Source organism: Thunnus albacares, chromosome 20, assembly GCF_914725855.1.
Source record: "Thunnus albacares chromosome 20, fThuAlb1.1, whole genome shotgun sequence".
In the NCBI taxonomy this organism is placed as follows: domain Eukaryota; kingdom Metazoa; phylum Chordata; class Actinopteri; order Scombriformes; family Scombridae; genus Thunnus; species Thunnus albacares.
In genome coordinates, this window is record NC_058125.1 from 3,870,384 (window position 1) to 3,897,092 (window position 26,709).

At 39.8% G+C, this 26,709-nt stretch overlaps 3 protein-coding genes and 1 non-coding gene across 5 annotated transcripts; 3 read left to right on the forward strand and 1 right to left on the reverse strand.

The window, feature by feature from the left end:
• The first annotated feature begins 1,386 nt into the window (after window positions 1–1,386).
• Window positions 1,387–7,612, forward strand: LOC122970990 (zinc finger protein 37-like). Its single transcript, XM_044337411.1, has 7 exons — window positions 1,387–1,881; window positions 3,161–3,363; window positions 3,794–3,889; window positions 4,013–4,111; window positions 4,241–4,351; window positions 4,471–4,594; window positions 4,719–7,612. The coding sequence occupies exons 1-7, from the start codon at window positions 1,854–1,856 to the stop codon at window positions 6,707–6,709; spliced, it is 2,652 nt and encodes an 883-aa protein (XP_044193346.1). The 5' UTR covers window positions 1,387–1,853; the 3' UTR covers window positions 6,710–7,612.
• A 461-nt stretch (window positions 7,613–8,073) lies between these two features.
• LOC122970989 (zinc finger protein 271-like) lies at window positions 8,074–14,139 on the forward strand. The gene is made up of 7 exons (XM_044337410.1): window positions 8,074–8,272; window positions 9,251–9,453; window positions 10,184–10,285; window positions 10,532–10,627; window positions 10,884–10,994; window positions 11,315–11,438; window positions 11,661–14,139. The coding sequence occupies exons 1-7, from the start codon at window positions 8,245–8,247 to the stop codon at window positions 13,727–13,729; spliced, it is 2,733 nt and encodes a 910-aa protein (XP_044193345.1). The 5' UTR covers window positions 8,074–8,244; the 3' UTR covers window positions 13,730–14,139.
• An 868-nt stretch (window positions 14,140–15,007) lies between these two features.
• On the reverse strand, window positions 15,008–15,080 carry trnar-ccu. The gene has a single exon. It is a non-coding gene; the product is annotated as a tRNA-Arg (tRNA).
• Window positions 15,081–15,393: 313 nt separating this feature from the next.
• Window positions 15,394–26,244, forward strand: wdr45b (WD repeat domain 45B). 2 transcript variants are annotated; one of them, XM_044337032.1, is made up of 10 exons: window positions 15,394–15,805; window positions 16,979–17,053; window positions 18,231–18,332; window positions 18,518–18,605; window positions 20,544–20,638; window positions 20,817–21,007; window positions 21,111–21,196; window positions 22,300–22,401; window positions 22,812–22,933; window positions 23,903–26,244. In XM_044337032.1, exons 1-10 carry the CDS (start codon window positions 15,739–15,741, stop codon window positions 24,007–24,009), a joined length of 1,035 nt encoding a protein of 344 aa, XP_044192967.1. In that variant the 5' UTR covers window positions 15,394–15,738; the 3' UTR covers window positions 24,010–26,244. The 2 variants fall into 2 exon arrangements, with proteins under 2 accessions (XP_044192967.1, XP_044192968.1); XM_044337033.1 differs by lacking the exon at window positions 15,394–15,805 and adding an exon at window positions 15,854–16,696.
• Window positions 26,245–26,709: the final 465 nt, after the last annotated feature.

Below are 26,709 nucleotides of genomic sequence, written 5' to 3' on the forward strand. Positions count from 1 at the left end.
TGCTGTTAGTCAGGCCTCAAAGATTCACACAATGTCTTTTTTTTAATGTAAACAGAATTTTGTTTTTGTTTTGTTTTTTACAAGAAAACTAAAGGGCGCCTTTAATGTGTTTAAGCATTTATTTAGTGAAATGCACCATATTAACACAATATATGCTAGACCTTTTCCCAATACTTAATAAAATGCATAGTTGCAAAATAAAACTTTGATTTGAATTTAATGATTTCAAGAAGCTTTTTAAATTGCAAATATTTTAAAGAGTTGTGTTGACATACATCAACCTTATATTGCGTGTAACTTAACAACATCAGACAGTTCAGAGTGTGTATTAGAGGAGCTGTAGGCTGAAGAGATATCACACAGGGATACAGAGGATGTTTTCATGGTGAGTATCATTTCATTTACAATCAAATTCCACTAAAGCAATGTCTTTGTGCATGCTCTCAATTGTGATATGACCAATAGTGGACTTGTGTACAGGAGTTAGGCTGCACCTGCTAACACAGCTTGTTGGAATCTGTTACTACTACACATAGCTAAGGCTAGTCATATTTAGCAGTGTAATCTGGCCATTCTACACTTTAGTTTAGCATAGCAGTGGATTAGAATGATAAAGTTTTATTTGTGAAATCTGCTTGGCTTCCATTTGTGCAGTGGGGAGGAAAGACTTGTTTCAGTTTTTGCTTATTCATGTAACTGTTACCTACATGGTATAATCTAAATTCAGCCACAGACACATTGTTTTAATCTGCTGTTATTCACATAGATACGCTTGTGGTTCCATTGTAGCTGAATTACTGTTGGCCAAACTTAAGAGCCTTGGGACTGTGAGTAATGCTGAGTTGTTTTTTTTCTCAATCTCTTGCTCAATCCTCCAGTGTTGCTTTTTTGTCTATGAAAGCTGCAGTAGGAGATCTGAGGTATAATGATATTTGTATTGTAAATCATTTGGGATTTTGGTCACAGTGATATTGTGACACAAATGCAAATCATGTTTGTAGGTACAGGCCTAGAGCACAGAGAAACTTTTATCTTTCAGCAGATGAATGTGAAAATAGAGTCAAACTCAATCATTCTGCACAGTGATGCTCAAACATCCAAGTGAAGTGTTAGTGAGCAAAACACATTTGTTGAGTGGAGTGGGAGAGGGACAAGCTGTTTGACATGCAGGGTGTCTGCCCCCATTTGTCACTTTTGCCTCATGCAGCCTCCATATGAACACCTCTGTCTTCCATCATAAAGAAACAGGGATTAAGACAACGCTGTTGCTTAACTTTGTAAATGAAACACTTTGTGATTAGACATTGAAGATTGGATACAATCGTTAAGGCTGATTTATGGTAGGTCGCCCGACACTGCTCCTAAGTGTCGCTCGACAGAAATGACGTATTTTCGACAGAAAAAAAGTGGCGCTCGACACTTTCCTCTCATGTCGCGCACCCGTCACATTTTGTCGCACAGTGTGATTGGATAGTGTTACTAACGTCGCCATGGAGATTGTACTTTTCACTGACCTTCCTTATTGATATTTTGGTCTGTATCTTTAGATAACTTGTGACGTCCAGTTTAATTAGTCCCGGATGATACAATGTAATTAAACTACAATGGAGACAACTGAAACCTTTCGCCGAAGCACAAACTGAAAACGTCGCGCGACTTTTTAATTTCTGGGCAGGGAACCGTCGACCAGTCAGCCCGGAACAAAAACACCGTCGGACGACTCAGTCAGAGTCAAGCCTCACTCTCACCCATGGATGTATACAGAGTAGAGACGGAAAATTCCTTCAGTAATGCTAGCATTTTACGCTAAGCTTGTGATAGCGTACCGCAGCTGAGTGCAGTTGATAAACAGGATGGAAGATTATATCTCAAAGGGAAATTGTGAGTAACTTTTCACCCAACGGTCACTGAAGTTTAGAGCTAGCTAGCGTCACTGTTGTTATATTTATTTGTTGTTCTTATCATACATCAATGGTTACAACTCTTCACTTCAGTCTCAAATCCCGCTTCACTGTTGGACCATGTTGTAAAACGGACAGAGAGACATCTTCCAATTCATATAGCGAGATAACCTAATATACATTCAGTTTATGTACAGCTACGCCTTTTTCTTGGGCAGTCCAAGTAAATGGAAAAACTTACTCTTTGTGGAAAACCTGATTAGAAATCCGATGCCAGATTATTTTTGCATAAGTTCACTTTATGGTTGTTAGCTTTACGGTTATAAAGTAGCCTCATATCATAACATCAAAAAGATATATACTGTATATGGGAGTTTATTTTAATGTCTTTGTATGGCAGTAATAGCTAAAGTTGAAGATATTTAAGGAAAAGAAGCTGTACTTTAAGTAGAAACACTGAAATGAATTAAAGGGACAACATGGATAGATTTACTGAAAGAAGTTAAAGGTGCAGTGTGTAGAATTTAGCGGTATCTAGCAGAACAGACTTGACAGAAATGGAATATAATATTCATAAGTATGATTTAATTGGTGTATAATCACCTGAGAATAAACATCGTTGTGTTTTTGTTACCTTAGAATGAGCCCTTTATATCTAAATATGGAGCGGGTTCTCTTCCATGCAGCCTACCATGTTGCACTGCCATGTTTCTACAGTAGCCTAGAATGGACAAACCAAATACTGGCTCTAGAGAGGGTCTTTCACATTTTTCATGAGTTTCGTGGCTACCGTAGGTTCTCCTACACGCTTGGAAGGGGAGGGTGAGGTGAGGGATGTTCAGTTGGTTGCAATTTGCAACCTCAGCGCTAGATGCCACTAAATCATGCAATGCAAATTGCAGTTAATCAAATTATGTAGACCCAAATGATATGAAGTAAACCTGGACTTTTGGGGCCCCTGGGCAGGTACCTGCTTTGCTTGGTTGGTAATCAGGCCTTGTTCAGTGCTGGTAAATTGTCATAGATTCTTATATGTAAATTTATCAGAACCTGTTCCACCAAGATGCTGAGAACTGGAACTTTTCTGAGCCTTTATGCATTAAGATGCACATAGGAAAGACACTATGCACAGTATATTTTTAGTAATTAGTAATAAACAGTTTTAAAAGTCTTGCTTCAATGCAGGCAACATACTAGGTGACATGGTGAAAATAAAGTAAGATAAAGTGTTAATATAACCTACTTATATTTGTATTCAGGTGCACCTCTTCCTCTCTCCGCTCTGCGCCTGCTGGTCCCACCAATTCAGCTGGTATCAGCAGCAATCTGGCAAACTGTCCAGCAGAGAGTTGTGGCTGACTATGGGATGCTTGAGGAGTTTGTTTCCATGGTTACAGACATTGTCCCAGAGCTGCTCACCAGTCGTCAGAGGGCCCAGCTCACCCTGGGCCTCAGAGCACGGGTGAGGAGGAGCAGTAGTCAATTATTAGTCACAAATAATTAACATGTAGTCACTCTGCTGTGAATTTTGCTTTGATATTTTCTGTTTTTAAAATATTACCACTGGGAAATTTTGAGGATTTATAAATTGTACACATAATGACATTAATTACTATAACGGCTAGTGCCTGTGAGGTGGCTTTGGTGTCCCAATTATACAAGATTGGAATACATTCAAGACAAGTCCATTTTAAGAATTGAAGAGTTAACTTAAATGTTATCTGGAATATGACACTGGTTTCAAAAAAGAGATATCAATTTACAGATGCTTAGTCATGGGGCTTTTAAACTTGGCCACATCCGTTTCAGCTAACTGTGCTAAAATAGATTCTCAAAAAGAGTGTTTCGGTCTCTTGCTGCTTCTAAGAAAAACCTGTGGTTTGTGCTTTTAGCTGATCCTGGAGTTATGTCAGTTTGAAGCTGACTTTGGGATTGTTCAGCCACATCTGGACAGGATGCACATCCTCACAGAGGCATGGGTAACAGAGGTGGGTTTAAAGTGATTCCATTTTAAATAGAAGATAAAAATAAGCACTTTGTAGGAGATGAGATGAATGCCTTTTTATGATGACCACTGTGTGAGATTTTATGATGTTCCTGTCGTGTTGCAGGCTGGTGCTGCAAACATGGACCAACAGCCCAACTCAGACTTTGTGGATCTTGTTAAGAAGTTGCTGAACAATCCTGAGGAGAGAGAACGATTCTTTCAGGTCCGTGTTAATGTTGCACTTTGATCTTGTTCTGTTCATCACTATTACAGATTTTACATATATTGGATGCAAGGATTTATCTGTATGTTTTCAGTTTTTGTAAAAATCTGTTAACTTGATGTCCTTCAGAAAGTTTTCATCAAAGAATTCGGTCCCACATATGACGACTCTCTTCACACCTTGACGTGGCTGTTTCTGTCCAGACTTGAAAAGTTTCTTCCTCTTCAAACATTCCAACAGGTACATTAAGAAAATATAAAACATTAAAAGGAGATCAATTTAAGTGAGCTTGGAGTTTGGATGTTTTAGTGACAGAGCTGCATTGTTTTTTTAGCTTTTTTCATTTCATTTTCGTTCAGGTTGCTGCCATGTTTGGTGAGACGTCTTCAGTTCTGGAGGGCTGTATAGAGTCTGTGTCTCAATGTGAGGAGCTCAAAACCCTGCTGCAGTATCAGAAAGACCTCAGCCAACTGGATCACAATGGCAAGCCTTTATAGTTACTGATTGTTTTCAATAACTCAGTCTCTTTATCAGAGAACTCAGTGTTTAGCATATTTCCAAAAGCTTGCTATGTTGAAGTAAAATGTGAATTTTTTTGTCTTTGCAGATGGTTCCTTGGATGGTACCTGCATTATTTCAGCTCTTAAACTTCCTTCTGTGGAAGGAACAATGACAGAAAAGCCACAATCACAAGCTCACAGCTCGCATGATGCGCTTTCATGTTCATCAGAATTGGAGAAGGAATCTTTAGCATTACAATATATAACACACACAAAACCTGACACAATCACAGAGGATCAGACAAGCAAGATAAACGAAACCAACTGGGTTCTCGGGGAAAACAGAACAGCTGTGCATTTGGGAGAAATCACAAGCCATGAAGAAAATGTAGGCCTTCTTCAAAGTCAAGATAAGGATGCTTCACGCCCTCTAAAAGAATGCAGTGTTCAGCTAAAAAGACTTGACAACCCGGCGCTTTCGCAATCTCGACCTGTGAGACGAAACAGAGGCCTGAGGATGAAAATGATCTTGTTGGAAGAGAAAAGAGGATGTCATAAAAAGGACCAACCTACCTGCAAATCTGTTCCTAGTAAAACAAAACCATCCAGTGTGACTCCACCTGACAAGGATTCAAGCAGCTTAAGCAAAGACTCTTCATATATGGCGCCTATCAGTAATTGCAGTGAAGATGATTCATGGTCTTATTACTCAGATCAGGGTTCTTGCCATAAGGGCACTAACAGTAGTCCCAGTATGACTGATTCATGGTCTAACTATTCAGATGATGTCTCCTTTTGTGTGACTCCTGTCAGTAATTCCAATCCAGATCATTCATTGTCTAGCTCTTCAAATGAGGACCTTTCTTTCACAGGTCGTTATGAAGATAAAGATTTATCAGCTACCAGCAGAAACCAGGTCACCCCTGACATCAAAGCTGGCGCTCTGAAAAAGACTCGTAAAGTTGTATGCTTTATCTGCAAAGAGCAAGTGAAGACAAAACTGAGAGTTCACATGAAAACCCACTTCCCCAACGATGAGTACGCATGCCCTCGATGCGACAGCAGGTTTAAAGTCTTGACGTCTTTTAGGTTGCATTTGAAAAGAACTTGCTTCGAGCATAGTAAGCAGCAGGTAGATCCGGACGAAGCCCAGAATCTTTACAAATGTGACAAATGCGAGGAGGCGTTCAGGTACAAACTTTCACTGGAAGTGCACAAACAGACCCACAACGAACTCTACTGCAGTGTGTGTAGGAAGGTTTTACGAGATGCAGCAGCGTTGGCGAGGCACAATGCTTCTCACACCGTGTTGCAGTGTCCCCGCTGCGAGGAGACCTTCACTCTGTATAAGCCCCTGCTGAAGCATTGTGAAAACATCCATAAAATCAGCAGACCGTTTAAATGCAACCATTGTCCGAAAACGTACTCCAGGCTGCGCATTCTAATCGGACACGAGTGGAAGCATACAGGTCACCTACCGTTCCGGTGCGCTCACTGCGGTTTAAGATTCAGATCCGATGCAGATCTCCTTTCTCATGGAAGAGTCCACACAGGAGAGAGACCTTACCTTTGCGCAGAGTGCGGCAAAACTTTCTCCCAGAAGTCCAACCTGGTACGGCACTTGCATTTCATCCATAGCGACTCTCGAAATGAGAAAAAGCATTCCTGCTCCGAGTGTGGGAAATCCTTTAAAGAGAAAGGAGCCCTGAAAAAGCACCAGAAGAGCAAACACTATAAGGAATTGTTCCGTCATCCGTGCCAATACTGCGGGAAGATGTTTTCCGCGTCATCGATCGTGAGACATAAATTGATCCATACGGGAGAGAGACCTTTCAAATGCACCGTGCCTGCATGTGAAAAGTACTTCAGGTCAACCTCTGAGGTGAAGAAGCATGTTCTTATACATCATACGACAGAGCGACCGTATAAATGCGATGTCTGTGGAAAGGGCTTTATTAAAATGGGTTTACTCAACACACATTCTAAAATACATTCCGGAGAGAAGCCGTTTGTTTGCCACTTCTGTGGCAAGGCTTTCCATAAACTCTACGGCATGCAGAGACACAAAAAGCTTGTACATACATTTATATCAAATTAAACCCTATGTAGAAGGAATGCTCAGTTAAAGCTCACAAGTAAAGTTAATTTTTCCACCCATCGAAGATTTGAGATACAATAGAGAGGTTCAGATGTAACGGTTGGCAAATGCTTTATCTAACAAATTTGTTGTTAACATAGAGAAAAACTATTCATGGAATTTGCACTGGATGCGAGTCAGCACCATGCTCTATCAGTGACTCGCCTTCATACCTTGTTTAAAGATGCATTATTTTGTTTCTGGATACTATTGGGCTTTTCATACACACTGAGATATCTGAAAATGGGTGAATTAGATGTGTTAGCAGGTATAATTATTTATATGGAGTGTATAATACACCTCCACTTCCCTGGAAACATCCAATCATATTGTATGTCATTTGGATTTGGATGGATTTATTTTCTGATCTCAAAAATGATTCCATATGTCATATGAGGCTAATGGGAAACAGTGTAGTTCACAATATAGGGTTTATAAAAAAAACCCTCCTACTAATTAGAAAATAGTTGTAGTACCCACAAGGTAAAAAAGAGTTTTTTTTTGTATTTTATTTATTTTGTATTTTTTTTATTATTACTTCATTGATTAATAAAATACACATTTTCTGTTCTTTTATTAATTTCAATGTTTATGCGCTATGCATTTCTGCAAGAGAAGATTAAAATAATGTGTAATTCAGCCTTTTTTTTTTGATGTTGTATGTGTTTCTTAGCAATTGGGGAAGTTTTGTTTTTATTAAGTGGACTTGAGCTGTTTCTCAACAATGAGTTGGGTAATCCGTTTGGAGAACTGGACAAATATAACCAGACTTAAGCTAGATATGTAATTTTCTTGACTGAATGCATTTACAAAGGTTTTGATATAATAGTACTGAATAAAGCAATGGAGTACATCACTGGGTGTATTTTTTTATTTAAATATAAATACAGATTTTGTGACAGAGGTAGAAAGAGTGGAAAAATATATAAGATGAAGATGCGAAACTCATGTTAAAAGTAGTATCGAAGAGGAGAACATCTTAACAGGGTTGAGGGTACAACACACCAGACTTCATAAAACATTGCACTTTATAAACAAACATCCTTCAGGATTATGTGAGCTCTGTCAAATAGTGGAATCAGTGGCGCATGTAAATTTTCACTGCCATAAATACCGTCGAGAACGAGAAACATTAAAAAGGGAAATCAGGAAGCCATCGGATTAGGGAGTCATAATTTTGTGGTGTTTGTTTGTGGTAATACATAACTCTGGCCCACTCTCTAACAAAGTAGGTGGCGGTAATGCGCCTTAACGCTGGTTGCCAACCGCAATAAAACAGGAAAAAAGAAGAGGAAAGACTATGCGGAACTCATGAAACCTCGCTGCCTTCCGTCGGATTGTTATTCCGGACGGAACGTAACGGCAGCCGTTGACGCACAAAGATTTGCGGTGTTTCTTCGGTCTCTTGGAAACAGTTTCAGCTGAATCATTAGCGTGACTTCGGTCGGCTGACGGACATAATTTCTGCTGACTGTGATGTGACTGCAGTACAGAGGATGGACGGAGGTGTTTCTGAGTTAGCTGGTCAGTATAAACATAAATATTAACGCTAGGCCGCAACACAGCCGGAGCGCGGGAATAGCATAGCTAACTTTGTCGGGAAATGGCTGTTTGTTTTTTAGATAATTTACTACCTCAACGCATTTAAATCGAGGTTGTGCTGCCATACTGACATCCATCGCCTCATACTACTGTGGAAACGGGTAGCTACATTAACGGCAACACATGAATTAAGTGGCAGTTTCAGGGTACTTGCTAATGCTAGGATATCGGCTCTGCTATCTTGGCTAACGTCAGCTAAACTGGCTGCAGGCGAGGCAGGCAGTGTTTCTGTTGCTTTCGAGTTAACCAATAACCCAAAACAAACATGTTTGCATGCTGAGTCTGTATATACAAATTTACAATGCACGTGTGCAACATTTATGGCATTTCCTCTTATCGAAATGAAATATTAGAGCTATGTTGGATCACGGAAATGAAACGGAGGCACGTCCACCTCAACCAGCACTTTGTACTTACATAAAAAACGCATCCCTTTAACATTAACTTAGGCCACAGTTTCATCATCAGTTTCTGGATTTATGATACTGACGAGAAGATGCTAGACTCTGGCTTTATAGGTTTGTTCAATAACGGAGAATGTTATGTTTGTTACATTTATCTCTCTCTGGTATGAACTGCTTCTGAACATCAATAATATCCCGATCATTAATGCAGTTGTGTAAAGTAGAGCTGTCAAAGTTGAATATATCCATTGTACACGCCGTTATAGCCGAGTCACTGAGCTAACGTAAACCATCAGGCTTTCTGATGTATCAGTCCATGGCTTTAAGGTCGTTTAAAGGGTTGGTTCACTCTACTCGACTACTCTAATCATCATCCAAATAAATAGCAACATTTCTGTCCAGTCTACAAAATGTTGTCAGTCTTAATCTATTTGTGAAAGTATTAACATGTCATCTTTTTCAACATTTTCATACTAATTGGTTTCCTCATGTCCAGGCCCCTCGCTTCCCCTTTCTGCTCTGCGTCTGCTTGTCCCACCAATTCGACTGGTCTCCGCAGCAATCTGGCAGACAGTCGAGCAGAAGATCGTGTCGGATTATGGGCTGCTCGAGGAGTTTGTATTCATGGTCACGGAGATTGTTCCTCAACTCCTCTCCACAAGGCAGAGGGCTGAACTCATATTGGGTCTCAGAGCACGGGTAAGGAAGAGTTAAAGTTCCTGTTTTTCAGAGCCACTGAAAAATTTTCCACATAAGATTAAATCAATTTTGTTAGGATAAATTCTAAATTGAAATTGGTGTATTGTCACAGGCTATATGGTGGGTTTGAGACTCAAAGCAAACCTCACATGGGGCTTTTATTTCTGCTTTGTGTGCAGGCCTTCAGACAGAACACATGCAGTTTTCTGCACATGCTGTACTGCAGATGAGATTTACTGTTCCAGTGTTATGGATTACTTTTAAACACGGTGGATGGAACAGAGTGGTTTTAAACTAAAGTGGCCACACATAATTTTGGAAGGTCATCAAACTGGCTGACACATTCTATTCCTCATCCATATTCCTAATCTGTTGCAGCAATACAGCAACCACTGTCTCCTTGCTCAGGGATCACCTTGCATGGAAGGACAGAAGTCCTGTCGCTGTAATTGTGAAACAAGCTAACCTGTGTCTTAACAGGAAGCCACACTACAGTTTTGTTTTAATTTGAGGAAAGACAACGCACTTAGACTGTATATAACTGAAGCATTCAAATATCCGTCATAAAACATTTGCAGTCATGTAACAGATTCATTAATCAGAGAAATGTGTCTTGGCTTTAGTACTTTGCAGATGGTCATTTTAGAGCAGAACAGCAGGCAGAAGAGCAGCTCTTGTTTTTTTGGCTCAGAATCATTTGTTCATTGTTGCTGCTGTCCTCTGATTGCAGCTGATCCTGGAGCTGTGTCGCTCTGAGGAAACTGCTGATCTTCAGATTATACAACCCCATCTCGACAGGATGCAGAACCTCAGAGCTCTGTGGAACGTGGAGGTGGGTCTAAACCGGAGCTGAACATAAGAAAGCTTGAGGGGCTTTGTGTGGTTTGTGGTTGGTTTTTTTTAAGGTTTACATTTGTTGTCATCATCAATATTCGGTGTAGTAAAGATGTTTCTTGTTGTATGTCAGCTGTTGTAATTATTCTAAGAGATGTCATTAAAATTACACATCCTAGGGCACATTATTTTATTATAATGCTCTGTAGTGACGTTTGCCATATTAAACCATATTTTTTTGCAGGCTGATAATGCAGAACAAGAAGTATCTGACTCACATTTTATGGGCCTTGTGCAAAATCTGCTGAGAGATTCTGAAGAGAGAAAAAACTTTTTTCAGGTAAGTTTGGTCGTAAACCTTTCATTTGTTTTTTTAAAATTGACCAAATGTGAAGTTCTGACAGTTAATATTTTCTGTATTATCTTACAAGTAAGAGAACTATGCTTTGTGTTTTTCTTCGTATGTATAATTCAAACTCCCAGCTAATTGCAGTGTTTTTTATTTATCTCATCTGAATAGTTTGCTTTTATTTGAGAATCCTGGTTTGTTTGGACAGCTCAGAAATTTGAGAGTTTTGAATTTCTTTGTGTTCCAGGATGTTTTCCCAGGAGACTTCGGCCCAACATATGACAAAGCAATCCAGACATTGATGTGGCTGTTTCTGTCTAGACTTGAAAAGCTTCTTCCCACCCAAACTCTCCAACAGGTAGATTTAAAATAACACTTCAAAAATATGTTATAATGTGTAGTGTATTTCTGCTTCTGGGCAGTGTCTCTGTTTATTTTGAACATGCTATCCTCCAACAGATGATTGACTACGTGTAGCACACAGGGGCCTCACTCCCCTTTGCCTCAGAAGTTGTAGTTATCAATGTTATGTTAAACAGTAAACCAGTATTTCTCCATGAAGTCTTCTCAATTTCAGACAACGCTGACTGTTCTTCTTTTTTTCTTTTTACTAAACTATCATCATTTGTAAAACCCAGTGTTGTTGTCTCACATTAGTTGTCATATTCTTTTTGTCAGATTGCCTCTCTGCTCAGCGATGCCTCTTCTATTCTAAGTGAATGCATGGGATCTTTTGCTGAACCTGAGGAGCTCAAAACCTTGCTGGACTCTCACAAAGACCTTAACCAGTTAGATGACATCGGTGAGCTTTTGGGAATAATCAATGACCTATTCACAAAATATTATATTATACAGTAATTATGCAGTAACATATTTGATACCATTTTTTTATTCAGCTCAAGGGTTCACCCAGTTGAATGTTATCACCTGTTAGAATGGTTTTGGTGCATGTTAGTTTGAATTTTATTCTGAATCAGTTTTATTCGTCAATTTAACGGTTCCTGTAATCTCCTTTTGTTTTCAGAGTCTTACATTGTTGATAGTGGAATCTTGTCAGCCTTGTGTCTCCCTCCTGTGGAAAGAGTTGTGATTGTCAATGAACAAACAGAAACAGAGGCAGAGAGCGGCCTCGTGTATACAGTCTGCACAGAGATGGAGGTGGAGTCTGAGAACAAAGAGGTGTACATTGAGGGAACTGGGAACTCTGAGGAATGTGTGCAAACCCAGTGGCTGGGTCTCGGCAGTGAGGTGAAAGCAGAAGTCGTCTCAGAGGTGGTTCCAGATCCCGTTGAAGGTACCGAGGCCAGTGAGACTGAAATGGCAGACGACCACCCTGACGGCCAAGCAGAAACTCTGATCATCGGGGAGGACGGCCAGGTGACGGTGCTTGAGGGCGCAGAAAAGAAGCCAAACAAACGCGGGAGAAAAAAGAAACGTCCCGCAGATGAAGACTTTAAAGTGCAAAGCAGAGCGAGGGACCAAGAAGCAGATTCAGAATTTGACACCTTGTGGGAAAGACCGGTACGAAAGAACCGCGGACTCAGGATGAAGGGGTACCTGTCACAGTGGAGGAAATCGCCAAAGACACAGGGCACTAACAGTAACAGTAACCCTAAGAAGTTTGCCAGATCCCAAGCTTCAACCAAAAGCAACGACCTGGACGAGAGAACATGCAAAGTATGCGGCAAGGTGGTGAGTCGTGCCAAATTCTTGGAGCGACACATGGCTCGACACTCAGAAGAACTGCCCTATTCTTGCATTACGTGTAAAAGATTTTACAAAAGCTTGCGGTACTTGCAGCAACACAAATGTCAAAGTGTGACAAAAGCGAAAGGTGGCAAGAAAGCTAAGGAACAAGAGACTGCAGCAGATGAGGGCGAGCAATCGTCTAGTGGGGTTCCTTACGACGCGACCAATGAAGAGCAGCTGCAAGACAACACTGGTCAGGACCCTGATTACTCACCTTCTGCAGAAAAGAGGTCTTCCAAAGAATCTGGACAGAAAAGCCCAGAGGGAAGCAAAAGTGTGATAGAAGGTCCGTTCTACTGTCCTCACTGCAGCGTCGAGTTCAAGTGCAAACAAACATTTAGGTTCCACTTAAGAAATATTTGCTATAATGAGCAACAGGTGGATCCCGAGAAGCCCGAGGACGTAAAGCATTGTTTCCAGTGTGATGAATGTGACAAGGCCTTCAAATACAAATCAACGTTGGATTCCCACAAACAAACACACAACCCGCTCTACTGCGAGGTGTGCATGAAACTGGTACGGGACTCTGAAGCACTGGCAATGCACAAAGAATCACACACGCCATTTCAGTGTAACCAGTGCGAGGAGAACTTCCCTGTGTTCAAGGCCCTTCACAAGCACTACATCGACGTCCATAATCCCACCGAGCCGTTTACCTGCACCCACTGTCAGACAACTTTCGCCAGTTTGAAGCGTTTCATCAGACACGAGTGGAAACACACCGGTTACCAACCGTTTCAGTGCCCTCATTGCACGAAAAGATTCCGATCATACTCTGACCTCGTAGAGCATCAGAAAAAACACACTAAAGCGTATCCGTTCCTTTGCTGGGAATGTGGCAAGAAATTCAGACATGGCGTAACTTTGACGAGACACGTCGAACGCGTCCATCACTCTGGTGAACCCATAACTGAGAAACCCACGCCGACCTTCACCTGCGCTCAGTGCGGCAAGACCTTCACTTCCAGAAGATGCCTTCTGAAACACGATAATTTCCATCACAAAGGGTTGCGTTTCCCATGTGAGCACTGTGGAAAGGGATTCTTTGGCAAAGATGCATTGGTGAGGCACACTTTGATTCACACAGGAGAAAGGCCTTTCAAGTGTGACGACTGCGAGAAGTCTTTCAGATCCGCTGCAGAACTTAAGATACATAGGAGATACCATACTGGGGAAAGACCGTTTAAATGTAACGTCTGCGAAAAAGGTTTTGTCCAGTCGTGCTTTCTTACTTTACACATGCGAACCCATACTGGAGAGAGGCCATATGTCTGTAATGTATGTAGCAAGGGCTTTTCAAGCTTACATGGCCTAAAAAGACACAGGCGGCTTGTTCATTCGTAGTTAATATTAACATGATACTACCATAGGGATGTTCCATTTAATTGTCCTCTATCGAAGGAGGTCCGAGGTCAGCATCAGATGTAGACCAGGACTTGAGAGACTGTTGAGGATTTAACCTCTTGCTCAAGGACACTTCAGAAGTATGCATGCTGACTGAGATGGGGAATTAAAAGCAGGTTTCCAGTTGAAGGACTGTTTCCTTAACATACAGGCCACAGTGCTTCTTCTGTGGCATCACAGCTTGGATTGTTAGGAACTTTTGGAATTGTATAGTGCATTATAAAAATGTAAGTTTGTATTTTTACAGAAATGTTTGCTGTAGTTCTACATAAGGTTAGTATGTATAAATGATATAAACCATAATTCCTTTGGGAATTAATTTCTTTTTCTTGAATAAATTGAACATTGGATTCCAAGTGTCATTTTATTTACTTAAGAGTCCTGTTATTCATGTCACATAGAAAGTAAAAACTCAAGGCATTTGAGCATTTAAATGTTTTCCATTTGTAATGTATTACAAGGAGGTAGCATTCAAAAGCATAAGCAAGTGGGAGTCAGTGAGAAAGGCAATGTGGTGTGTGGAAGAGATGGGACTGTTAAAACAATTTGTGGCATTAGAATATTTTTTAATGCACACAGGTGTTTCTATAGAATATGGTCACCACTAAATAGATGCTGTTTCACAAGAAGTTCATATGATGAGACACTGATTAAACAGTTAATTAGCAACACCTGTGGTTTTCCTGCTAAGACAGGTACTCTACCGTGAAAAGTTGTTTAACTGTGCAAAAATGATGAAACCACAATATGCAAAACATGCTATTCAACCCCCTTTTTTAAACTACTTACAGTATAGTCAATTTCATCAGCTAAACATGGCCAGGGGGCACAATATTGTCTGAACACCTTTTATGAATACATTTTTTGACCATTTTGCAGATTTGTAAAGAATGATCAGGGTAAATTTTGAAAGACAGTATAGTGGTACATCACCCTCTGAAAACAAGGAGCCTCAAATTTCATTATACAACTAATTACGATTGGTATTTAATTTAATTAATGCTGTTGAAGACCTTGAGAATCAGGGCGCATCAACGGCTGTGTAAAAGTACGTTTCAGCACCGAATGAATGCATAGCTGAGTTAATGAGAAATAAAACGTTTGTTTTTCCCAAGTGATTAAATAAATAGACATCATTATATTTTGTTCATTTTTCTCACAATATAATGTATTTTTCAGCACATTTAGCAGCTTTTATGTGAAACGCCAAAAACATTTCACCCCAGATGGGACTCGAACCCACAATCCCTGGCTTAGGAGGCCAGTGCCTTATCCATTAGGCCACTGGGGCTACACATAAAACAATGTTGGATTATCTCAATAAGTACACAATGTTTTTCACGCAAATTGAATTTTCTTTTAATGTATACTATTAAAGTAAATACCTACCTACAATAGTGTAGTGTTTGTTAACGTGACAGGTTGTGATATGTCACGTCAACCGCTGCTGGCTCTATCTCTGCTGTTCACTTGAATCTTTTTAATCTTTTAGTCTTTAAAACGCTGGCAAATCCAACTTCTAGATTTCACTACGGTGACAACATCATGTATAGTCGTGTATTTAGTATGATGACATGATTAACACGCAATCAAACCAATATAACGGTTAACGCTACTGAAATCGGAAGTTCAATGATTAAACCGCTTATTTGATCAGTGTTCGTCACATGAGCGTCGAGATAACGTTATATTTACTTTTAGATTTAGTTAAAACAATTGATGAATATAATAATAAGGAAGTTATTTCAGGGTTAAATATTTGTTCACATACGTTAACTAAGTCCAGTGAAAAGTCGCTTTGATCTTGCCTGGTGGCAGCTCACTGACAGCAGGAACCAGCCTTTCTGCCCAGCAGACTCCAGAGGAATGGTAGCCGGCTAGATCTCCAGGCAGTAGTTGTTGGATTAACTTGCTAACGTCATTTGGCACTCGGTTGTTTAGTTAAAATAATGAATTTACTACCGTCTAATCCTCATGGGAACGGGCTCCTTTATGCTGGATTTAACCAGGATCATGGTAAGACGCGGCGCTGTCATGTTTTTTTTTTCCTCTTCCCAAATGGAAATTGGCAGCGTCGTGGATGCTAAGCTAACGTTGCTAAACCGATGTCTTCCCAGAGCATAAATTAACCATAACATTATCTAACAGCAATAGGTTTATATTTTCTGAGCTTGAAATTGTCTAGTGGTAAGGCTGCTGTAGCCCTTGTTACTCTAGAAACTTTAAAATCACCGAACGTTAAGTTAATGTTTTCAGCTAACGCTAGCCCACCTCCAGCTAATGCTAACGTAGCTTTTTTGTTTTCAGCCAACACACTAGTCAGCTAGCAGCTAACGTTAGGTCAACATGACGGGGGTTATTTAGTTAGACACAAATATGAGACTAAAGTTTAACCACTCAAATAAGAACAACGTTTCGGTAGCTATCATAATGATGTATTGGTGAATTAAGCGTTAAAAGCTAACGTTAGCTGAATGTCCATCGACAATCATACGAGCCGTGAACTCAGTGGCGAAACAGCTAGCTAAGTTTGACAGTTATTAACGCATTATAGGGTTGATTTATGTTAAGTCCCTCCAAGATAAGCCCAGTCTGTTGCTAGTTTGACAGTTGTCAGAAATAAAGATAGTATTTCGTTATTATGAACACATTAAAACCTTGCATTATTAACATTTCCTTCCATTCCTCCCCACCCACACACACACATTTACACGGGCGTAAAGTGAAATACTTTTTCTTAATCAGTTGGTCTACCTTAACATTAATTTAATGAAAGTACTGGTGTCAACTTGTTAGTTTTGTCAGACTTGAATGCAGTGTAACGTTATAAAGGCTAAGTGACCAAAGACCTCACATGACCTCGTAAGGAACTATTGCACCCTACATCACCGTCATCATCTGTAAACGGTATGCCAGTTTTACATGAGGTTAATCATTTGTCTCATGCTACACGTCGGCTCTGTGCTCTTTAAGATCTGCTCTTTATCACCGTACAAAAGGCCGCACGGTCCAACTTAAGTGTCCTGATATTGTGTGTTGGGTCCATTACTGTTTAGTTTAATGGTGGTGGAGGAGGGAGGGGGGGATTCCATCTGAGTCCTGTTTGTGAAAAGCCCCTGCTATGGGTTGATTCATGTTATCTTTAATCGTTGATTGATTTTCTGATGAGCTCTTTCATCTCTTTTCCAGGATGCTTTGCCTGTGGAATGGAGAATGGATTTCGTGTGTACAACACAGATCCTCTTAAAGAGAAGGAGAAACAAGGTAACAAGCCTTAGAGATAGTAACATTTATAATCGGCAGAAAGAATATCATTGGTCAAACATTTGGTTGTTAGGGTGTAGACCTACATACAGCAGATTGGAATCACATTAGGCATGGGTTGCAGTATGGACAGTTGAAAATATTACAGCAGTGAATTTCACTTATCTGCCTGATGTCTGTATCTGTTTGGTACAGCACTTGGTGTTGTTCCAAGAGTTTTATAGGCTGTGTTTTAGGCACCCAGATGTTAAGTTTCATCAAAATTATTTCTCCCAGAGAAGACTATGAGCAGTGCAGTGTTGTCATGTTTAATCTTTAGAATTTTGTTTTTGGTGAATAATGACAAGGAGCAGGAATAATAAACCTGTGCTTATTAATGATTAAAGTTTACTGGAGTTGTTCTGTATAAATGTTCCAGGCAGTTGTTTGAATAAAAAATATGCAGGAAAAAGATGCATTTTGTGTTTTATAAGCTTATAATGATGACTTTATTGTAGATTACTAGCATGTCAATGGCTGATTAGAGAAAGTGTTTGCATCTCAAATTATGATAATAGAGAAATTCCTAGTAGTTAACAACAAACTGAGCTCCTTTTGTTCAGAGTTTATTTAGTCTATAACTGCAGAATAATGAGTCAAACCAAGCAGTCCTGCTGCAAACAGGAAAATGGTATTGTGACAGAATTGCAACTCCTAAAATATGGAGGGAAATAAGAGGAAGTGTTCCCCAAAGAGGGTGAAAAATGTGACTCAGCACATGACCCGCTCCGGTGTTACATCTCAAACTCATTGGATTTAACTGCTGTGGACGAGGAGTTTGCCAAGTACTCATTCACAGGCCCGGGCGTTGCCATGCCCTAAGTTCTATCTTATTTTATTTTGTAAGTGCCAGTCCGTGCGCAGTTCTGTGATGACAGTCTTTAAAGCACGTAGCAGCACTTTCCTGCTGATGTAACACAAGCTGTACATGGAGGGAGGCCAGGCTCACTGAGTGGAATGCAGAGAATTTCTTGTCATTGTGGTCTGGTGTGTCTGTTTAGAAGAGCTGAGCTGTAGCAGATAAATAAGCAGTAGTGATCAGAAGCACAGTCAGTCGTGATAATAAGGGGATGCGTTATGTCCCCTCTGTTGTTAAAAGTTCTACTGAATATTGACAGACAGTGACTTTGACTTTCAGAGTTCCTGGAGGGCGGGGTCGGCCACGTGGAGATGCTGTTCAGGTGTAACTATTTAGCTTTAGTTGGAGGAGGAAAGAAACCCAAATACCCAACCAACAAAGGTATGTTTTTGTTTACTCAAGTGAGCAGTTTTGATAGTTTTTCCTCTTCAGTATCAGTAATATTGTAAGTGCTGTCGTCTGTTCTGACAAATTGTCTCTTATCAGTTCAATTTCTGTAAAATGCTGAATCACACTCGGCAGATTTTCTTTTTTCATATGAGTGTGTTGTCTTTCTGACACTGCAGTGATGATCTGGGATGATCTGAAGAAGAAGACTGTTATTGAGATCGAGTTCTCAACAGAAGTCAAAGCGGTGAAGCTTCGGCGTGACAGGTAGGAGAAAAAAATCCCCCGCTGAAAGCTGAAAGCTGAAATCAACTTTTGAAAACAACTTTTTGAAGCTGCTTCATGGGTCAGAGGCTGTGTTTACAATATAGCGCCCTCAAAACCTCACATACACACTACTCTCAGCTATTAACCCCACAATGCAATGCGTCACATTTTATTGATGCGAAAATGACTGTTGTCTTCTCTAAATGATTATGATTCATGAGTGTCCAACATCCTGAATCTACTGCTCAGTATAGAGTAAAGCATCTATTGACAATAAGCAATAGCAACTATAATTCTACCCTACAAAATTAGGTGTAAATATACATTTCCATAAGATAATGAGATACAATTAATGTCAAGAGTACAAAATACATAGTCAGGCCATCCCATCTCTAATACTGCAGAGGATGAATACATCCAGAATGCATATGGAAGTATTTAGATCTAATTTTGTACAGTAGTTTGTGATTATATTATATTATGTATCAATATTATTGCCTTTTTGAAGTGCATTAGTATTGGAAAATGAGATGCTGTATGAATGTGAACCTTTTGGATTCTCAGCTAATCAGCACCTGATTATTTCAAGGCACACATGATGGTAATAAAGCACAGAGTGAATCTGATTAAGCAATATGCCAAATGTGCAGGTCGCTCCGTTTGATTGAATGTAATCCATGAATAAAATAGTGTCAATCCTAATATCCTGCTGTGTGCTGGAAGAAAGAAGCATCACTGTGTAGTTTTTATATATCACAGTTGTAATAATATAACATATGTCTCCATAAGAGAAGTTATAACTGTTGACAAATATTTGTATACTGCTTATAAATTAGTCTAATGCAATCGAATTTCATTCCTTATTATTTTTAATATTCAAATTATATTTTCATTTTTAATGCTCAAATGTATCCTATTATTAATAACTAAGTACCTATATACTTGTTATTCTACATTCTGTCCACTAGAGAGCTTTCCAACATTACTTATAAACAGCTGATAGCTTTCTGCTCAGTAATAACTGAGCTTATGCACAAAATTAATAAGGTTAACTAAAATTTAAATATTAAATAAGCTTTTACTGTAGTGGATCATAGTAATTAAACCAAACACTTAACTGAAATATAAGTAAATCCAGGTCAGTATGTGCTTGTTTAAGTTAATATGTGACATGTTATATGGGTCAGGATGCAGTGTAAGTCTAAATGACACTGCAGCTGCAGCACTGATCACGTCTTTTCCTGTGGGCCTACTTTTTTAAAAAATGTTTCCGTTTGTTAACAGAAATCCAAAAACTTTCCACACATGACTTCATAGATGGTCAGGAGTAGTGATCTCTGTGGGTGCATCGCCTTCTGCCTTTTCTGATATTGTGATGTTACGTTAGCACATTTAACGTGAAATTGTGATTCAGTCAGACTCAGAAAACTTTATTGTTTATCAAATGTGAGATTTTGTTTTCACATGTGGGTAGGCCAAGGCTAAAAGGGCCAGATTTGCTAACATTAGCCAACACATGTATAAAAAGTTTTAAAAAATACACATTAGAATAGTCATTTCAGCATTTGGTTAGTATCATTTTTTTACTATTTGAATCATATTCAACTCCCAGAACTCATTCCAACAGCCCGATTATAAATGCTGAATAAGTGTTCCTGTTATATTTGTTTCAGGCACATGTCAATCACCAGAACAACGTAATTACACAGCAGTACTATGGTAGTGAGACAGGGGTTTGTTATGATGTTGTTACATTGCAGCCGTAGTATTATTCTTGTCTCAGCAGCTAGTATCTTTAGAATTTATCTTTTCTTTCATAGTTAGTGGAGCTGCCTGTGGCTTTATCACTGGACACTATTCACTGTCTTGTGACTTCTATTTGAGAGTAGATGCATTAAGTTGAGCGTAAATGTTAACTTGTGTGTCCTCTGTGCTCAGGATCGTGGTCGTCCTGGACTCAATGATCAAAGTGTTCACCTTTACCCACAACCCCCATCAGCTGCATGTGTTTGAGACCTGCTACAACCCCAAAGGTCAGTCCACTCTGTTCACATCTCCCACCAGATGTTAAGCGGGGGACAATAACTTGCAGATTTGATGTAATTTTGCGTATAAATGTGTCAAAGCTTCAGTGAAGCTCTGGAACAATCAAATACAAATGACTGATGTGTGTGTATGTGTGTGTGATACCACCTGCTCTCCTCTCCTCAGGTCTGTGTGTGCTGTGTCCAAACAGCAACAACTCTCTGTTGGCGTTCCCTGGAACTCACTCAGGCCATGTGCAGATAGTGGACCTGGCCAACACAGAGAAGCCTCCAGTTGACATCCCCGCCCACGAGGGGGCGCTGTGCTGCATCGCCCTGAACCTGCAGGGCACAAGAATAGCTACTGCATCAGAGAAAGTAAGCCAACATGTTACTTCTTTACTTGTTTTGTCAGGAAATGAGAATGTCATAGGGAAGGGTGAAGTGCGACGTGTGATTAATCCATCTTTTGTTTCCACAGGGGACTCTTATTAGAATTTTCGACACGTCTGCGGGTCAGCTCATACAAGAGCTAAGACGAGGCTCTCAGGCGGCCAACATTTACTGGTAAGCATGTGCTCTTCCCACAAGCATAAATATGTAACTATATAAATATGTATATACACATGCTGTGGATGCTGTGTGAACTGCAACATTAGACTCATGGAAAGTTGGACCACAGTGCTTTTCTCTGTCTCCGCTATGCTACACCACTTTGTTGCTGAGTCAGTATGATAATGTGGGTTGACTAGTATAACTGGAGGAACTCTGCATGTGGTCGCCTCATGAAAGGTTAATACAACACTGCATGTTTTACAGTCATGATCAAGTATGTGTGAGACCGAGGAGTGAAGGATTAACGGATGAGAGGGCGAGGTTGGTTCTAGCATCAGACTTGAAGTCCACACAGAGGCTAAATTAACACCTTCAGTTTTATTTCTGTTCATCAGTTCTGCTGGTCAGTGGACTGAAACCCAGAACCTTCTTGCTGTGAGGAGACCGTACTAACCACTGAGCAACCCTTCAATTTACACAAAATGAAAGCAAATGTGAACAGTTCAACTGAGGCTTAAAAAGGCACATGGAATAAGAAGCTTTGCAACAATATGGTGCAATTAGGACTGACAGAATGTTAAAACCACGGCAACAGCACTTCCAACTGATTCAGGCAGGTTTTTACAGCATAACATGTAAACAGGCCTTTGCTGAAAATGTTTGTCATACTTGTGTTTAGTCGTGTTGTGGTGTGAGCTAGCTTGTCCATCTCTGCTACCAGCAGCTGAGAGTCTGAAAGGACCATATAGTCAATGGACTATAGGGTCACATGACCCACCAAGCTGCGTGGAACAGTACTTCAAATAAAAGCACTGTTCCAGAAATTCTTTACACTTCTAAGTTTTACTTTTTATCAAATTGACCCACTCAGGATGGAGCTGCTGTCTGTTTGGACCACTGCACTGTAGAGTAATGATAATTCTATAATAACTCTACCCTACAGTATTCATTTCATACTAAAGGTGAGCAGTGCGGCACTCATGAAGCCCTCATGAAGTTTCAGCTTGTGTCCCTGTGTGTTTGTGTGTGTCTGAATGGGTTATAGGTCAATGACTGATGAAAGCTCAGTAGATGTTCTTGTTCTCATTACTTTCCCTCTGCTCTGTCCCGTCCAGCATTAATTTCAACCAGGATGCGTCCCTCATCTGTGTGTCCAGTGACCATGGAACAGTGCACATCTTTGCAGCAGAGGACCCAAAAAGAAACAAACAGTCAAGGTGAGTCTCTTCTCAAAGGTTTTCTAGGTAGCCAAGTTAGCAGCATGGTTCTAAGGATGGAAATGTGAGTCAATTGGTTAGTCCACAGCTTTTGTCCAGACAGAAATATTGCAGTAGTTATCGCATTGATTCACTTGATAGTTAGCAAATGTTAGCATGCTAACATGCTAAACTAAGATGGTCGACATGGCTAACATTATATCTGCTTAACATTATTATGTTAGCATGCTGATATTAGCACATTAGCAAAGCACTGCTGCCTCAGCCTTGTTTCTATACAAGTTGATGTCAATTAATAATAATGAATTCAAAGCTGCAGCAGGATTAAGATCAATACAGAAGTGAAATGTTGATATGTAGAAGTAATTTTTGACTTTGTGTGTCTTGGCTGTGCGTCCCTCTCGCTGCAGCTTGGCATCAGCCAGCTTTCTTCCCAAATACTTCAGCTCCAAGTGGAGCTTCTCCAAGTTCCAGGTCCCCTCAGGCTCTCCATGTTTGTGTGCCTTTGGAACAGAGCCCAACGCTGTCATAGGTAAGTTCAGTTCAGTTTGGATACATTACTGTCTCATCATGTCACTCTTATTGACCAGAGTCACAAGGTGTCACTGGTGACTTATGTCGTCACTCTGGGGTTAATTCTGTTTCTATTACAGCCTGGGTTTTATTATGTCTTCACGACAGCGACAGCCATGGTCAGAGGCATTATGTATTCAGTATGTCCATCCGTCCTGATCTCGTGTACGCCATATCTCAGGAACACCTTGAGGGAATTTCTTCAAATTCGGCACAAATGTCCATTTGGACTCAAGGATGAACTGATTAAAATTCATACGCTAATTATGACAAAGTTTCACACAAATGTCTAATAGTATAAAATGATGAAGTGATGACATTTTATATCCCAAAGGTCAACTTCAATGTGACATCTTAATACTCTGGCCATTATTCAACACCTTAACTCAGGAACAGAAGGAGAGATTGGGACCATATTTCACATTTGGTCAGATACTGAACTGGTGACACTAATCTTGGGTTCACACCTTGAAACTGTGTGATTTAGATCTTCGGTGCTGCCGGGTTGAAGATGTGTGTGAAGCATCCATGATTTAGGATTTGTAGCTTCTTTGCAGTAACATCCATATCTGAAGCTTTGTCTGCTGTCATGGCAACAACTTTGTGTTCTATCAGAATCAACTTTATTGACCAAACATGTGAACACATACAAGGAAAATACACTTAATACCTTTTAATTAAACCCCTTCAAAGTCTTAACTACAACTTCTATGAGTCTGCAACTTGACTGGTTGGTGGAGGCATACATCTGTGAGGCAGTATTTCTAGTTTTTATAGTCTTGCCCCTCATTTCTATCAGTAATAATAATTGTCACCAAGTTATTTGCTAGGATGTCATAAAAGTAACAGAAATGTGAGGTTTTCTGTGGCTGGTCCTGTTTGCTGACTGAGAGTTTTCACCTCTTCTTTCTCTCCCTCCACCTCTCAGCTATTTGTGCTGACGGCAGCTACTACAAGTTCCTGTTCAACCAGAAGGGGGAGTGTTCCAGAGACGTCTACGCCCAGTTCCTGGAGATGACTGATGAGAAAATATGACCTTTGAACCCGCTGCAGACTCACTTATCACACAGCCTATTTTTTTTTTGTTTTTTTTTTGTTTTGTTTTGTTTTTGTGGAGGTAGGAGAGGTCCCATGCTGCACTTGTCTTTATCTTGACAGACTCTTGTTAAAGAGCATCAGATGAAGGGAGGACAGAGAAAGAGAAGCACAGACTCGGAGGGGGAAAACCTCACAGCAAAGACAGATGAATGGAAGCAGACTTAATGTCTCACAGACTCCTGAGGATCGTCTCTGGACCGTCGGTGGATAGAGGGATTCGGACGCTGACTTGACTCCCAAACCAAACACACACAAAAAAAAAGAGGGAAAGCTATTTTTTTGAAAGGACAACATGCCGCTTTTTAAGACGTCTTCCAAGGACTTTACAATGGATGGCTATTTTTAATCACATAGGTGATTCTGATAGTTAGACGGATTGAAAATATTGAGATTTTTGTCAACTAACACCACCTAACCTAACTCTAGGGAGTGCCTCTGAACTGAGTTGAGACTGGAGAGAATCTGTATGTGTGCACATATTATTGTTGTCATGTATACATATGTGTTTGTGTATATACAAATGTACCATATTCGGTGTTTGCAAAGCAGGATCAGAATGAGCTACCTAACACACAGCCATGTTTTTTTTTCCCAGCTGTGAACATCAGTGAAGTAACATCTGAAACATTTGAAGACACTGATCCTGTGTTGTGAAACGTCACATTTAGAATTACTAGATTTTCTTATATTCACTGTATAAACACAAAGCGCCAGACTGAACTTCTAACTACATAGAATTGTACAGAATAGTAGCAAGAAAAAAATCTGAACATGTACTTTTGTTTCACGCTTCCTTTTTCATACATTGTGCAATATGATTTCCCTAATTTTTTTTTTTTTTTTTTTTTTTTTGTAAAAGGGCTTGTAAAAGTTGAGTTTCTACCTGAACAAGAAAGCTTAAAGAAATAGTTGGATATTTATCAGGAAATATGCTTATTCGCTTTCTTTTTCAAGAGCTAGATGAGATGATTGAAGCTAACCTTCATGTGGTTAGCTTAGCATAAAGACTGGCAACAGGAGGAAACAGCTAGCTTGGTAAAATCCGCCCATCAGCACTTGTAAGGCTCACTAATTATATATGTTATATATTGTTTGTTCAGTCCATACAAAAAGTTAATAGTTAAAAAAAAGATGTGCTGGACTATTTCTTGGCCATGTTATACAAACAAAATGTAAGGTAGTGATCTTAGGAGGTGCTGGTAGGCAGATTTGTATAGAGCCCGGCTAGCTGTTTCCTCCCTGCTTTATGCTAAGCTATGCTAACTGGATGCTAGTTTTAGCTTTATGTTTACCCTACAGACACGAGTGGGATCAGTCTTCTCGTCTAACACTCTGCAAGAACGCAAATAAGGTTATTTTCCACAATGTCAAACTATTTCTTGTGTTTGTGAAAGTTGAGTGTTCACACCTGAACAAGAAAGCTTAACCAAACACACTGTTTCCATCTTTAAATCATAAAGACAAAGTCGATTTTAAGATGAGATTGTCAGTAAATTTGTTCCCAACAGCCCAGATCAACTGTAAAAATGTGAATATTTAGAACTTGGTTCAAGATTGCACTTCATGGTTAATGTTAAGACATTAGTAACCCCGTATGATTACATGATCTGAAATAATCATAAGGATGATTGCTCGCTGCACACATCCTGTTTGTCGGCCAGTGTGGCTCTCCAGTCACAGCTCTTTGGTACATTTTTGTTTAAATCCCGGCAACACTCATCACTGTGAGTGTTTTCGTCTGTCAGTGTATCTCTGTAAACTGCTTCATCCTGCACCTAACAGCATAGATAAAATTCAGCTAATGCAAATCAGGGAATCTGAAGTGCTTTGTTGAAACCTGTCGCCATAAACAGGTCTGCTCAGTGTGGATCCACCACAATAGACCCTGCGTATACGCAGAACTGTGTTAATTTATAATATTTTTTTTTCATTTGTCATGTTACTTGATGGCAGTTTTGTTGATTTAGTGCAAAAACACATTTCATTTGTATTGCTTTCTGCATCAGATTGTACATTTGCAGGTTCAACATACACAGCACTTGGTGGTCACTGACTACAGGAGGGACGCTGCACAAACTGAAAAGCCAACTTGTTTCTGACACATTTGGAATGATTGTAAAAACCTGCATTTAAATTTGTGAATAAAATTTAACATCTGCTTTTACAGTTAAACTTTATGAGCTCTGTCATACCTATTGCACTGTGAAGCTACATGCATGATAAAATCTGATATAGCTTTCTTCCTCCACTGTGAGTAAATGTTTAGTTACCTGGATGTAACTCCAGTTGTGTGTACGTGCATATCATACATTCTCTAATAAAACCCTGTATTCAAATGGCCAGAAAGGTCAGGGAGGAAGCATTGGAGGGTTGGAATTAGCTGTACACTAACAGCTTATCTGGTTAATTCAGCATAATGTACAATTCCATCAGCACAACAGAGTCGGATAATACTCACCAATCTGCTGCTTTGAGTTTGTTTTTTTTAACAGAAATACTGTTTTTTTTTCACTCATTAATTCCAGTTGATTCTACTTTGCTGTTTTTCAAGCTCAATTAAGTTTGAGTTTCATTGATGGTACTTTAGCAGCAATCAAAAAGATGGTAAAATAGAGACAACAGGAAAAAACCAGTGAA